Source organism: Vombatus ursinus, unplaced genomic scaffold, assembly GCF_900497805.2.
Source record: "Vombatus ursinus unplaced genomic scaffold, bare-nosed wombat genome assembly UNPS02014772.1, whole genome shotgun sequence".
NCBI lineage: Eukaryota > Metazoa > Chordata > Mammalia > Diprotodontia > Vombatidae > Vombatus > Vombatus ursinus.
Window position 1 is genome coordinate 10624926 of NW_020954550.1, and position 15814 is coordinate 10640739.

A 15814-nucleotide genomic window follows, 5' to 3' on the forward strand; every position below is an offset into this window, starting at 1 on the left:
AAAAAATCAGTTAAGAAACAAAAGCAAAGGAAGAAAATTATGAAAAGACAATGAACTGCTTGGTAAAAGAGGCAAAGAAAATACTGAAGAAAATAACAACTTAAACATAATTGGCCAAATAGAAAAAGAAGTACAAAAGCTCACTAAAGAAATTAGATTTGGGCCAGTGGAAACTAATGACTCCATGAGACATGAAGAAACAATAAAAGTCAAAAGAATGAAAAAATAGAATAAAACATGAAATATCTCATCAAAATATAATTGACCTGGAAAACAGATCAAGGAAAGATATTTTAAGAATTATTGGATTACCTGAATGCCATGATCAAAGAAAGAACCTAGACATCATATTTCAAAAAATTGAAAGAACCCACTGATTACTACCTGAAGGAGACCCCAAAATAAAAACTCCCAGGAATATTACAGCCAAATCCCAGAGCTCCCAGGTCAAAGACAAAATACTTCAAGCAGCCAGGAAAAAAAAAACTATCCAAATAGTGTGGAAACATAGTCAGGATCACACAAGATTTAGTAGCTATTATATTAAAGGACCAGAGAGCTTAGAACATGATATTCTGGAAGGCAAAAGAGCTACGATGATTACAGCCAAGAATAGATGACCCAGCACAACTGAGTATGATCCTTCAAGGGAAAAAATGGGTATTTAATGAAATAGAGGCCTTTTGAGTATTCCTGAGGAAAAGATCAGAGCTGAATAGAAAATTTGACTTTCAAACACAAGACTCAAGAAAAACATAAAAAGGTAAACATGAAGAAGAAATCACAAGAGATTCAATAAGGTTAAACTGTTTACCTTTCTGTATAGGAAGAGGACTCACATATCTTCTAAAAACTTTATAATTATTAGGGCAGTTATAGGATTCTACATGGAAAGGGAGTGTGGGAGGGAATTGATTATGTTGGGATGATGTAAAAAAATGGATAAGTGAGAAAGAAGGATTCCCTGAGAAAAGGGTGAAAAGAGAGAAATTATCTCACATAAAAGAGACATGTAAGGAAGAGCTTTTACAGTGAAGAAGAAAATAGTGGGGAGGCAGTGCGGGAAATGCTTGAACCACACTCAAAACTAAATTGATTCAGAGAGGTAAAATGTGTGTGTGTGACACACACACACACACACACACATATATATATATATATATACACACACACACTCAATTGGTAATAGAAATATATCTTACCCAACGTTACCCAGCAAAGAATTAGGAGGGAAAAGAGATAAGAGAAATGGGGGGGAGGTGATAAACAGAAGGGCAGATAAAAGAGGGCAGTGGTCAGAAGCAAAGCAGACTTCTGAGGAGAAACAGGACACAAAGAGAGAAAACAATAGCCAGAAGAAAATAGGATAGAGGGAAATACAGAGTTAGTAATCATGATTGTGAATATGAATGGGATGGATTCACCCATAAAACAGAAATGGAGAGCAGAATGAAAACCAGAATCCAACAATATGTTGTTTATAAGAAGCACAGTTGAAACAAGAGAGATACAGAGAGTTTAAAAAGGGGCTGGAGCAGAACCTATTATGTTTAGCTGATGTAAAAAAGGCAGGGGTAGCAATCATGATTTCAGACAAAGCAAAAGCAAAAATAGATATAATTAAAAGGGATAGACAGGGAAACTACATATTGCTAAAATGAGTCATAGACAATGAAGTAATACCAATACTAAATGTATATGCACCAAATAGCATAGCATCCTAATTCTTAAAGGAAAAGTTAAATGAATTACAGGAGGAAATAGACAGTAAAACTATACTAGTGGGGGACCTCAACTTTCCTCTCTCAGAGCTAGATAAATTTAACCACAAAATAAATAAGAAAGAAGTTAAGGAGATGAATAGAATCTTAGAAAAGTTAGAGATGACAGACCTCTGGAGAAAACTGAATGAGAACAGAGAGGATTATACCTTTTTTTCAGCTGTCCATGGCACCTTCACAATAACTAACTATGTATTATACACAAAAAATAAAAGAAAGAGCAGAACAATGAATTGGGTGTGAAACTAACCAACAAAATAAAACACCAAAATGGAAATCCTGAAACTCAAAGGAGAGGTTAACATAATTAAAAATGAAAAAAAAAACCTAATAAATAAAACTAGGAGCTGGATTTATGAAAAAAAAACACAATAAAATAGATGAACCATTGGTTAGTCTGATTTTAAAAAAAAGAAAGAAAACCAAATTACCAATATCAAAAATGAAAAGGGTGAATGCACCAACAATGATAACATTAAAGTAATTATCAGGAGTCATTTTGCCCAATTATATTCCAGTAAAACTGACAATCTAAATGAAATAGATGAACATTTGCAAAAATATAAAATGCCCAGATTAACAGAAGAGGAAATAGAATAATTAAATAACTCTATCTTAGAAAAAGAAATTGAATAAGTTGTCAGAGAGCTCCCTAAGAAAAAATCCCCAGGACCAGATGGATTGATAAATGAATTCTACCAAACATTGGAGGAGCAATTAATCCCAATACCATAATAAACTATTTGAAAAAATAGGTTAAGAAATAGTCCTACCAAATTCCTTTTATGACACAAATATGGTTTTGATACCTAAATCAGGGAGAGCAAAAACAGAGAAAGAAAATTATAGACCTATTTCCTTAATGGCTATCTATGTAAAAAATTTAAATAAAATACTAGCAAGGAGATTACAGAAATATATCACAAAGATCACACAACTCTGGTAAGGTATGATTTATACCAGGAACACAGAGCTGATTCAATACTAGGAAAATTATCAGCATAACTGACCATATCAATAACAAAAACACTGTGTAGGAAATTATCAAAGCAATAATCAACATATGAATCAGCAAAACAGATATAACAATCTAGTCTGACAGATTATATAATATACTACACCCATAGTCCCCAAATTCTATTCACAATTTTGCAGTTAAAGTCTGTATTGGTCTCCCAGTCCTTCTCACTTCACACTGCATCAATATATTTGCCTCCTTACGCCTTTTCAAGTTCTTCATATTCACATTCATTGTTTCTTCTATTACATTTATATATCACACTTAGTTTAGCCATTTTTCATTCGGTGGACAGCAACTTTGTTTCTAGTTCTTTGCTAGTTAGTCAAAAACATTCTTTAAGCTTTATTTTGTTTAATTTCTTTTTTTGTTTTGTATGGCAATGGGGTTAAGTGACTTGCCCAGGGTCACACAGCTAATAAATGTTATGTGTCTGAGGCCAGATTTGAACTCAGATCCTCCTGACTACAAGACCATAGCTCTATCCACTGCGCCATCTAGCTGCCCCCCCAAAAAAAAATTGATTAAGAGCCTACTATATAGTGAGAGGATTCTGGGAAGATGGCAGAATAGGTCAGGAAACTTTGGGCTCTCCAAATTTCCTCCACAGAAAAAAGACAGAACATCACCTCAGAGGGAATATAGAGCAGCAGAAACAAACAAAAGTCAGGGTAAAGCAATTGTTTTCCTAAGACAGATCTCCTCAGAAGATCCCAGGAAAAGATCCCGCTTCTAGGGGTAGAGGTTCAGCCTGAGTTAAGTGTCCACTCTGCAGAATCAACAAACAACAAGCCCTGGGGGCAGCAGCTGGTGTTGGGAGGCAGCCTCAGCCTTCGAAACTTTCATTTCACTGACAGTGGATAGTGTGGGGATCTGATGCCGAGTAAGAGACTGAAGGACCTTCCACTGCCAAGGGACATCAAGCACAGCTGTGCTGACCAGATGCAACTGCTGTGGGGCAGAAGGAGCTAGCACACACCTGCTGAGTGCAGTAGCAGAGGGGCGGAGACCCAGCTGACTGTGGGCACTTGCAGGAGAGCAGAGTCCCTGGTTTCAGTCCCAGGGCAGACAGAGAGTTTGTAGTCACCAGAGGGACCACAGGGAGCAAGATCATTTGCAGGATGGTGTGGCTGGGGGCCCTAGCTAGGGCTTGGGAGTGGAAAGGAGAGCCCAAGGTTGAACCCCAGGACAGACCTCAGAAAATAAGAGTAAGAAAGACCTGAGGCTTGGGACATCATTTCCCATACCTCGGGACTAAAACTCATTTTCACTAATAGCTGTTAAAAACAAAATAAAGCAAAAATAAATAAATAAAAATGAATAGGCAAAGGAGAAAGAACCCAACCATAGATAGTTACTATGGGGATAGAGAAGATCTGGGTTCATATTCAGAGGAAGATAATGCAGCTAAAAAAGTCACTCCAATTTCAGTGACAAATGTCAAATGGTCCCAAGTATAAAAAGAGTTCTTGGAAGAACTTAAAAAGGACTTTAAAAATCAAATAAGAGAGATTGAGGAAAAATTAGGGAAAAAATGAGAGCAATGCAACAAAATCAAGAAAATTATGAAAAGAAGGTCAACCAACTTGAAATAGAGAATCAAAAACTTAAGGAAGAAAATAATTCCTTGAAAACTAGAATTGGGCAAAGGAAAGCCAATGATGTTCTAAGACAACAAGAAATAATAAAACAAAATCAAAAGAATAAAAAAAAGAAGAGAATGTGAAACATCTCATCAGAAAAACAACTGATCTGGAGAATAGATTGGGGAGACATAATATAAGAATAGTCAGACTATCTGAAAAGTAGGATTAAAAAAAAGAATCTTGATAGAATAGTACAAAAAATTATCAAGAAAAATTGCCCTGGAATTCTAGAACAAGAAGGCAAAGCAAAAATAGAAAAAAAAAATCCACTGATCATCACCTGAAAAAGATCTGAGGAGAAAAACTTACAGGAATATCATAGCCAAGTTTCAAAGCTCCCAGGTTTAGGAGAAAATATTGGAAGCAACAAGGAAAAAAAAAACAATTTAAATATCATGGAGCTATAATGAAGATTGCACAAGACCTAGCAGCTACTACTTTGAAGGACCCTAGCTAGGTCCTGGAATACTGTATTTCATAGAGCAAAAGAGCTGGGGTTAAGACCAAGGGTAACTTAGTCAGCAAAGTTAAGTACAATCCTAAATGAAAAAAAAGGCTATTTAATGAACTGAAAGACTTTCAAGTATTTGTGACAAAAACAGCAGAACTCAAGGGAAAATATGACATATAACATCCAGGAGAAATATAAGATAAACATTAAAGACAAATTATGAGGGACTCAATAAGGTCAAATTGTTTACTTCTTTTTTTGTGAAAATATTATCAGTACTTTTATGACTGTCACTATTATTTGGGTAGTTTGAAAGAAAGGCTTGGGCTGAGCTGAGTATGATGGGGTGATTCTAAAAAAAAATAAAACTGTAGGGAGAGATAAAAAGGAGTAATTAACTCATACAAATGAGGCATAAAAGGAAAATTTGATACAGAAGAAGTTGGTAGAGGGGAGGGCAGGTAGTCCTGGAACTTTACTCTCATTGGGAATGGTTTAAAGAGGGAAATATACACATACACATATATACAGATACATATGTGTGTATACATATATACACATATACATGTGTGTACATATATATACATATATACATGTGTATGTATGTATATATATATATACATATATGGGTATAAAAGTCTTCTAAATTCGAAAAGAAATAAGAGGACAAGGGGATAGGGTGGGAGAGAGGATAAAAGGGGGCTCTTGGAGGGATGGGTAGGTTAAAGAATAGGAGGGCAAGGTAGTGGGTAGAAGCAAAGCAGAAGATTAAAGAGGGATAGAAATAGGGTGAGAAAGATAGTGAGGAAAAATAGGAAGGAAGAAAATACCCAAGCTTAGAATGTGAATCTGATTAATTTACCCACAGAATGGAAATTGTGAGCAGATTAAAAATTTGAATTCAACAATATGTTGCTTTCAGGAAATGTTGTAAAAATGGGAGATATACATGAAGATAAAATAAAGGTCAGGAATAGAATTATAAGAGAAAAATAGAGAAACTATGCTAATGTTTCAGCAATATTGTTCAATATTGTTTTAGACCATTTAAAATAACTAGACAGTATAAAATACCTGAGAGTATACCTGTCAAAACAGACACAGGAACTATATAAATATAAACATAAAATACTTTTTTATACAAATAAAGTCAGATCTAAATAATTGAAGTAATATTTATTGTTGATGGGTAGGTAAAGCCAATATAATAAAAAAACCCAACAATTTTACCTAACTAATCTATTTGTTCAAAGCCATCCCAATTAAATTACTAAAGAAATGATCTTACTGAGTTAGAAAAAATAATAACAAAGTTCATTTGGAAGAACAAAAGATCAAGAACTTCAAAGAAACCAGGGAAAAAAGATGAAAAGGAAGCAGACTAAGCAGTATCAGATCTTAAACTAGATTATAAGACAAGAACACTGTTGAAGTATAAAATGGATAATTTTGATTATTTTTAATTAAAATTTTCTTGTATAAACTTATGCAGCCAAGAATAAAATGAATGCAGAACATTGGAGAAAAACTTTCATAGATATGTCTCAGATAGGATGTGATTATGTTGGAATACTGCTGTGATGTAGAAAATAATGAGGGGGTTGATTTAGAAAAACATGGAAAGACTTGGACTATCTACCTTCTACCATCTACGCTTACTATCCACCTTCAGAGAAAAAGATGACAAGTGGAAATAAGCATAGTATGGCTTTACATGCATGTGTATGAATGTATATATGTATATATGTTTAAAGATATCTAAATATATGTGTGTACATACATACATACATATATATATACATAGATAGACAGATATGCATCTGTGCTTAATTGTAACCTTCTTTAAGGCTGGGGGGAGGGAGGGGAAAAATAAAGTAAAAAGTGCACAGCCAAGAAAAAAAGAAAACATACAAGGAAGCAAAGAAAAGCTGGGCAGCATTGGAAACAATGTGTACTATTTATTATATAGGTTTTATTGAAATGGAAATTTATTGTTTTACATTGAATTCTCTCTTATGTTCTGCTGTGTACATGGCATTTTTTTCTTTTCACATTTTGTATTTTTGTTTAAAATAAATTTTAAAATTTACCAAAAAAGACAGTGCTGTGAACCTTAAAACATCATAAATTTTTTTAAATAAAGAAGAATAAAAGCTCAAAAAAAAAAAGAGCCTACCATATGTCAGGCACTTTGCTAAGCATTGGAGATACAAAAAGAGGCAAAAAAAACCGTCCCTGCTCACACTCACTAATGGTGGAGATAGCAAGCAAACAAATACATACAAATAAGCTATATACAGAACAAATAGGAAATAATTACAAGAAAGAAGATACTAGAGTTAAGAGGGGTTGAGAAAGGTTCTTTGTAGTACATGGAATTTTAATTGGGACTTCAAGAATGCTGGGGAAGGCAAGAGGCTGGGATGAGGAGGGAGGACATTCCAGGAATGAGAGATAGCCAGAGGAAAACATTCATAGCAAAGGAATGGAGTGTCTTATTCATGGAACAGCAAGGAGGATAGTGTCACTGAATCCAAGAACACGTGGCAGGAAATAAGATGTAAGAAGAGTGGAAAGGTAGGAGGGGCCTATGTTATGAAGGGCTTTGAAGATTTTGTATTTGATACTTCAGGTGATAGGGAGCCACTGGAATTTACTGAGTGTGGGTATTGGGAATGGGGATGGGAGTGACATTGTTGGACTTGTACTTTAGGAAAATCACTCTGCTGGCTGAATGGAGGATGGATTGGATTGAGGAAAGGCAGACCCACCAAGAGGCTATTTCAATAGTCCAGTCATGAGGTTATGAGGGCCTGCATCAGAGTGATGGTAGTGTCAATGGAGAGAAGGGGCATGTCCGAGAGATGTTACAAAGGTGAAATCAGCAGGCCCTGGCAACATGCATTCCTATTAAAAACAGTAGGAAACACAGGAATCAACGGAGCCTTTCGGACCATGATAAGTAGTATCTACCTAAAACCAAGAGCAAGCATTATCTGTAACTAGGGTAAACTTGAAGCCTTCCCAAAAAGATCAGGGATGAAGCAAGGATCTGCATTATTTCCACTATTATTCATTATTGTATTAGAAATGCTAACTATAGTGATAAGACAAGAAAAAGATTGAAAGAATAAAAATAGGCAATGAGGAAACAGAACTATCTCTCTTTGCAGATGATATGATGGTATACTTAGAGAACTATAGAGAATCAACTAAAAAACTAGTTGAAATAGTAACTTCGGCAAAATTGTAAGATATAAAATAAACTTACATAAATCATCAGCTTTCCTATATATTACCAACAAAACCTAGCAGACAGTACAAAATAACTTAGGAGTCTAGCTGCTGAGACAAACTCAGAGATTATATGAATACAATTACAAACACTTCACACAAATAAAGAAAGATCTAAACAACTGGAGAAATATTAATTGCTCATGAGAAGGGCAAGCCAATATAAAAATATTGCCATGCCAATCAAATTACCAAAGAATTATTTTATAGAGCTAGAAAAAATAGCAAAATTCATCTGAAATAACAAAAAGGTCGAGAATATCAATGAAAAAATGTTAAGGAAGGCAGCCTAACAGTTCCAGATTTCAAACTATATTACAAAGCAGCAATCTGGTACTGGCTAAGAAACAGAGTGGTGGACCAGTGGAATAGATTAGGTACACAATGCACAGTAGCAAATGACCATAGTAATCTAGTGTTTGAGAAACCCAAAGATCCAAGCTTTGGAAGTAAGAACTCACCATTTGACAAAAATTATTGGGAAAATTGGAAAGCAGTTTGGCAGAAACTAGGCATAGATCACCATCTCACATCATATACTAAGATAAGGTTAAAATGGTTAAATGATTTAGAAATAAAGGGTGATATCATAAGTAAATTAGGGGAGTGTGGAAAAAATGTACCTGTCAGATTTATGGATAAGGAAAAAGCTTATGACCAACAGGTGAAAGAGGGGATTATGAGAAATAAAATAAATTATTTTTATTACATGAAATTAAAAAGCTTTTACCCAAACAAAATTAATGCAAGCAAAATTAGAAGGAAAACAGGAAACTGGGGAGGGGGGGAAACTTAACAGCAAGTTTCTCTGACAAAGTCCTTATTTCTCAAGTATGTAGAGAACTAAGCCAAATTTATAAAAATAAGAGCCATTCCTCAGTTGATAAATGGTCAAAGGATACAAACAGGCAGTTTTTAGAAAAAGAAAACAAAGCAATCAATAACCACAGGAAAAAATACTATGAATCACTGTTGACAATAATCCAAGATGATTCCAAAGGACCCATGATGAAAAATGCTATCTATCTCCAGAGACAGAGAACTGATGAACTCTGAATGCAGATTGAAATATACTTTTTTTTAAAAAGCTGTACATACATATATATATATATATGTATGTATATAATTTCCATCCTTCAAGGATCTGTAATTTCACTGATGTGGATGATCTCTCCTAGAAGCAAGTAGCAACCCTCCTGTCATCTAGTTGCTATAAATGAAAGATTACCCTAGAGCCAACCTGGGGATGAGCTTCCCTGAATTTACCTAGGCTGATTGTCAGATGACAGACATTCAGTCAAGTAATAGGCTATTACTAAAAGCCTCTTTTTTATTTTGTATGTTGTTGACATCATTTGTTGTCATATTCATTTCAAAATATATTCCTACTCTCCTACCCAGATATCCATCCCTTCTAACAAACAATTAAAAAAAGAATCTATTAAAATTACTCCTACATAATAAACATAGAATCCATAACGGTAATCCTAAGCATATGCAATGTCAGAGCAATACTTTTCCCTAGCCTACTGACGCTTCCTGAACATGAGGGCTTTCCCAATCCAGCTGGTATGGGGCAGAATGGGGAGGAAGAGAGATTTCTTTTTCTTCTTCCATTCAGCAGAAGTCTGTCTCTTTCAATAGAAAAACTGAGGGGTGGAGGGCTTTCCAGACTCTCTTACTACTCCATCCTTCCAGATAGGAGAAACCCAAGACAGAGAGCCAGTTCAGGCAGCCCAATGGAATGGAAGATGGTCAGTGAGGTAAAAGCAAGTACTTCAGAAACGCTGATTGAATGCTCCCCCCCCCCCGCTATTGATTCTGGTTAAAAGTAGTTTCATGCTCTTGGTAATGTGCCTTCTACTAGGATCCATGTTCAGTTCTACCACCAATGATAAGACCACCTCCTATTGGAAGTTCTACCAATGACTGGAATCAACTTGCAATGAGGAGAGTGTCTCAATACAGGTCAAAGAAGGTGTAGAGGACACCAAAGTCCATCACAAGGAGATATGGAGCATGTAAAACAGTAAAGCTGCCAGCCTTACCAGGGATGAATGCAGTCATCTCTCAGTGCCACAGTTTATACATCGCTAAATTAGATGACGACAATTCTCTAAACTCTCGCCCAAGAGATAAAGGCATTGCTAACACAATATGTGGACACCAATCTCCCTGCAAAGAATTGGGTAGGTTACACAGTTGTCCTGAGATCAAGAGCAGAACATTCCTTCGAAGTTGTTTTTCTAGACTGTGTCAGTACTTCGAGGTTAGCTATCCCTAGCTGAACTTCCCCACAAAAGCTGCGTAAATAGTCTATGACTCCTGTATCAAAATGAACAATTTCCATCCATATCCATAGTCTCTCACTTCAAGTGTCATCGTTCAAGTACTTCCAAATAAGTCTGGAACATCGTCCCCACTTACCGGAAAGGAAAGGAAAGTTGCAGCCAAGGAACGTGTCTTGAACCTCAGCTTACTCCCTCCTAAGACTGGTATCTAAGGGCCAGAGCATATTTTCCCCCTTTTAGGGAGAAGTATGGAGGATTAAAGTAATTTCTCTCAAATCCTCTACATTTCCACAGCTCTGGGAGCACAGTCTCACTCACCATGGGGGCATTTATTTTAAACTACTTCCAGCATGAACTGGCGGGAGCTAAGAAAATACCACCCACTCCCCCCTATCCTCCCACCACACACACACACACACACACACACACACTCTTGTTTTCAAATTCCTTTCAGGTTTGGAACTTATTTGAACAATTTTCATTTTGAAACATGAAAAGGTGGAGGAATCCAGCCCTTCTTTGCTAACAGTGGACAAAGATAAGCATCTCTTCACAAAGGCACAATATTATGTTACCCTTCTGGAATCCTGGTAGCCGATGCAAGTTGTTTTTGAAGCACAATGCTACCCATGAGGCCTACGCCAAAGGAACCAGACATTCCAGATTTACTCAAATAATTCCATTTTTTTAATGTAATGTTCTGGCATCTTAGTGATTTCCATATTTGTTCCAGCTTTCATCACACCCTATGATATTGAATGGTGAGATTAAGAACAAAATGCCTCTTTCAATAACTGGACCGTTTTCCTACCTTATGGCTATCAGGTACAGGACGAAGTTTGTCAAAAACTACAAGGGGAAGAAATACCACCTCTTTGCTCAGAAAGTGCATTTCCCTGAAACAAAAGCAAAAAACAAACAAAAAAACCAACAACCCCCCCCCCAAAAAACTCCCCAAAACAACAACAAAATACCTGTTTGTGGCTTTTCACAGAAAAATAAAAGCTGGAAGCTATGGAGAACCTTGAAGAATGCTTTTTCATGAAATAAAGGCCCCACAAGGAATTTTGTCTGTGGTTTCTTCTCAGAAAGGCATGTGTTGATTATTCAGTGTAGAGAGAGGGTTACTTCAGTAACAATTGAGCCCCAGGAGCCTTTCTGAAAATCAAGTGAGATAATGTATGTACAGAACTGTGTAAGCCTCAAAGCACAAAGAAATGTCAATGATTTTTTTTTTCTGAAAATCAAGTCCCAGTGCCTTGAGAAAGGAACTTTGGGAGGGGAAGGTTCAGCCATAATCATTTGGGAGCTAGTTGGAGACATTCACCTGCTCTAAGCCTACTTTAGCATCATCAATGTTGCCTGTAAAATTTCCAGTAATACTTGGGCTGCATAGCATAACAGGTTAACTGAGAGATGAGAGATGGATCTTCCAGCTTTACGTGCCAGACCTTTTCATCGCCTGGAGCATGCCAAACGCAGCATGTCTGGATTTTCCCCATAAAGAGCATTTGATTAATTGATTTATTGAGACCAATAAGTCTCCAATAGCTTAAACTAGTCCCAGATGATTTCCTTTTCAATAAAAAAAAGATATTGAAACAAACCTTGGAGGGAAACATTCTTCCAACTTGTAGCTTGAACCATGACTACTGCAGACATAGTGTAAAGGCATAAGATGCACAAATCATAATGTTAGAGCTGGAAGGGACCTTGGAGACCGTCTTGTCCAGCTCCTTCATTTTACAGACAATGAAACAAGACTCAGGGGAGTTAAATGACTTAGTCAAGGTCATATAGGTAGCATGCATCAGATGCGGGATTTGAACCTAAGTATCCATTCAAATTACTGAATCTATATTTCTTATGGTTATAGCATGATTGAAAAAAACTCCATTGTGGCCATTTAGTGGGCAATTCACCCCTTTCCCGAATCACTTTGTATTTATCATATATACATACATACATATATGTATAATATATATTATATATACACATATACATACACACATACATATACAAATACATATACATATACATACACATACAGATACACATATACCTATACATATACATATATGTGTGTGTGTATATACATATATATGTGAATATATACATGTATGTGTGTGTGTGTGTGTGTGTATATATATATATATATATATATGTAGTGCTCATCCCTCTGTATGGACAAGCTGTCCTTCCTGAACTAAATCGTAAGCTCCTGGTGCAGGTGCTGCCTTGTCTTTAAATCCCCAGCACCTATCTCGGTGGCTGGCACATAGAAGGTACTAAAGACACGTTTGTTGATTGATACCATTTTTAAGTTCCAGTGTTAGCCATTTCCTGTAAATTGAAATTCTCAAGAGTAACTTATAATTGTTTCAATAGTTTATCAATGAATCTGTGTCACTGAGAAAGTATTGAAAGAATTAATCAGTTAGCCAACAAGCATTTATTAAGTGTCTACTATGAGCAAGTAAAGCCCTGTATCAGATGTGATAGACAGAAAGACAAAAATGGACAACAGCCCCTGGTTCAGGGAGTTTACCTTCTATGGGGGTAGATAGCACATACATATACAAGAACATACAAAATAACCTTTTGACCCAGAAATAGCACTTCTAGGTCTGTATCCCAAAGATATCATACAAATGGGAAAAGGACCCACACGTTCAAAAATATTTATAGCAGCTCTTTGTGGTGGCAAAGAAGTGGAAATTGAAGGGATGCCCATCAATTGGGGAGTGGCTGGATAAGTTGTGGTATATGAATGTAATGGAATACTATTGTGCTATAAGAAATGTTGAGCTGGCAAACTTCAGAAAGACCTGGAAAGATTTATATGAACTGATGCTGAGTGAAATGAGCAGAACCAGGAGAACATTATACGTAGTAACAGCCACATTGTGCAATGACTGACTTTGATAGACTTAGCTCTTCTCAGCAATGCAAGTATCTAAGACAATTCCAAAACACTCATGATGGAAAATGCTGCCCACATCCAGAGAAAGAACTGTGGAGTCTGAATGCAGATTGAAACATACTATTTGCTCTTCTTTTCTTTCATTGTTTTGTTTTGTTTCTTCTTTCTTGTAGTTCCTCCCATTAGTTTTAATTCTTCTTTACATCGTGACTAATGTGAAAATAGGCTTAATATGAATGTGTAAGTAGAGCCTATATCAGTTTGCACGCCATCTTGGGGAGGGGAGAGGAGAAGGAGGGAGAGAAAATTTAAAATTCAGAATCTTATGGAAATGAATGTTGAAAACTAAAAATAAATACATTATTTTTAAGAAGGGGGGAAAGAAAATACAAAATAAAAATAAGATAATTTTTGTGGGGGAGGGTGCCCACCATTGGGAGGATTAAAATACATTTAAAATGAAATTCACAGTCTTCCTCATTTGTATCTTTGAAAGAAATTCTGTTTCATTTTAATAGTGGATGCTGTTACATGGTTTAAGTTTACGACTTGACCTACTTTTAAATGTTCATAGCTAAACATGGTTACTAGAGTCTACTTATTTTTAAAAGAAATCCAATGTGTTGGTATGAGGAGTATAAAACATCACATCACAAACACCTCACCCATTAAATTGAGCTTCTTTTTTATGTAGGTCTTGTATCAAGACGGTAGCCATCATCGACTCCTGGTCATGCAGTGGGGTAGGTTCTCTTCTAAGGGACAGACAGTTCCCCAAATAGGAAGGACAACATTGATGAGACCAATGCACAAAGAAAGAAATAAACTAAAAAGCCATTTTGGTTTCTGTTCCATTAGAAACACATGGAAGAAAAAATAAGGTTTGCCAAATGGAAATGTACTAAATCACTGGGGAAATAAATGTTATTTTTAAGCTTCTAAGAGGATATTACAAATAATGCAGAGGACTGGGGGGAAAGAATGGAAAGAGTTCAAAGAGTGAGTGTCCGTTTAACCCTTGGAACAGGGTAGGGCTGCCAAGGAGACAGAGTAGAGAAGTCACAAGAGCATTGAACTAATTCTGTCAGGAGACATGGGTTCAGGTTCTGTCTCTGCTACTAATGAGCCTTGAGCACAGCATATGACTTCTCTGTGCCTCAGTTTGCTTACCTGGAACATGGAGATTGGACTAGATGATCTCTAAGGTCTTTTCCAGCTCAAAGACCTGATGCATGCTCTATGAATGGGCATGGGTAGTTACAAAAGGGATACCTTGAGAAATAGGAGATGGGAACCTTTTTGGATTATGTAGAGTTTAGAATGGTTTGGCCTAGGCTCTCGGTAAGCTGCCTAGCAAGAAGCAGACATTTATCAAGAAGCTAGGACATATACAAAACTCTATATGGGGATGAAAAGATCTGGGGAAGCAAGAGAGAGATAAGGCCAACACTTTGGGTACAACTCTTTAAAAATAGGACTGGTACTGGAGTACCAATCAATCAACCAATCAATCAAAAACAAGCATGTATTATGATGAACTATATTATGCTGTAAGAAGTTATGAAGGGGATGGTTTCAGAGAAACCTGAGAAGACTTGTATGAACTGATGCAGAGTAAAGTGGACAGAACCAGAGCAATGTATATTATGACAATGATATGGTCAAGACAAACAACTCCGAAAGTCTTAAGAACTCTGATCAGTATAATGACCAACCGTGATATATATCTAATGTACACACACACACACACACACACACACACACCAGACATGGCCAATTCAGGAATTTGTTTTGATTGATGAATACATGTTTATAATGAATTTTGTTTTTCTTTCATCCTCAATTGGGGGGGAAGGTGAGAAGGTGAATTTGTTTTTTGGCTAGGCAATGGGGTTAAGTGACTTGCCCTGGGTCACGTAACTAGTAAGTGTCAAATGTCTGAGGCCAGATTTGAACTCAAGTCCTCCTAACTCCAGGGCCAGTGCTCTATCCACTGCACCACCTAGCTACCCCCAGAAGGTGAATTTTTGCTGATTGAAATATGTGTGTATGTAATTTTTAAAAATAACAAAACAACCTAACAACCATTTATTATGCACCTACCATGTGTCAAGTCCTGAGGATATAAAGACAGAGATGAACTATTCCCTAGGAGCTTATACTATATTAGGGGAGATGACATGTACATGTATAAATATATGCAAAATATAAACAAAACCATACAATAATCTCTTTGATGGCTGTTGGGAAGCCCAGTCCTATCTGTGATGGCAAAAGTTTAATCTCTTGTTTTGGCCACCAAGTCCTTCAATACCTAGATCTTACTCTCTACCACTTTATAACTTTATGACCTGTTGCTCTCCAATATCCCTCCACCCCAAAGATCATTATAAGCTATACTCTATCGTAT

General features: G+C 36.3%; 1 protein-coding gene across 1 annotated transcript in view; it reads right to left on the minus strand.

Annotated features, from left to right (window-relative positions):
- Positions 1–3576: 3576 nt before the first annotated feature.
- Positions 3577–15814, minus strand: part of CWC27 (CWC27 spliceosome associated protein homolog) — a 286475-nt gene continuing 274237 nt past the window's right edge. The window contains exon 14 of the mRNA XM_027863367.1: positions 3577–3817. Within this exon, the coding sequence (XP_027719168.1) occupies positions 3577–3817 (241 nt within the window). The remainder of the gene's footprint in view (positions 3818–15814) is intronic.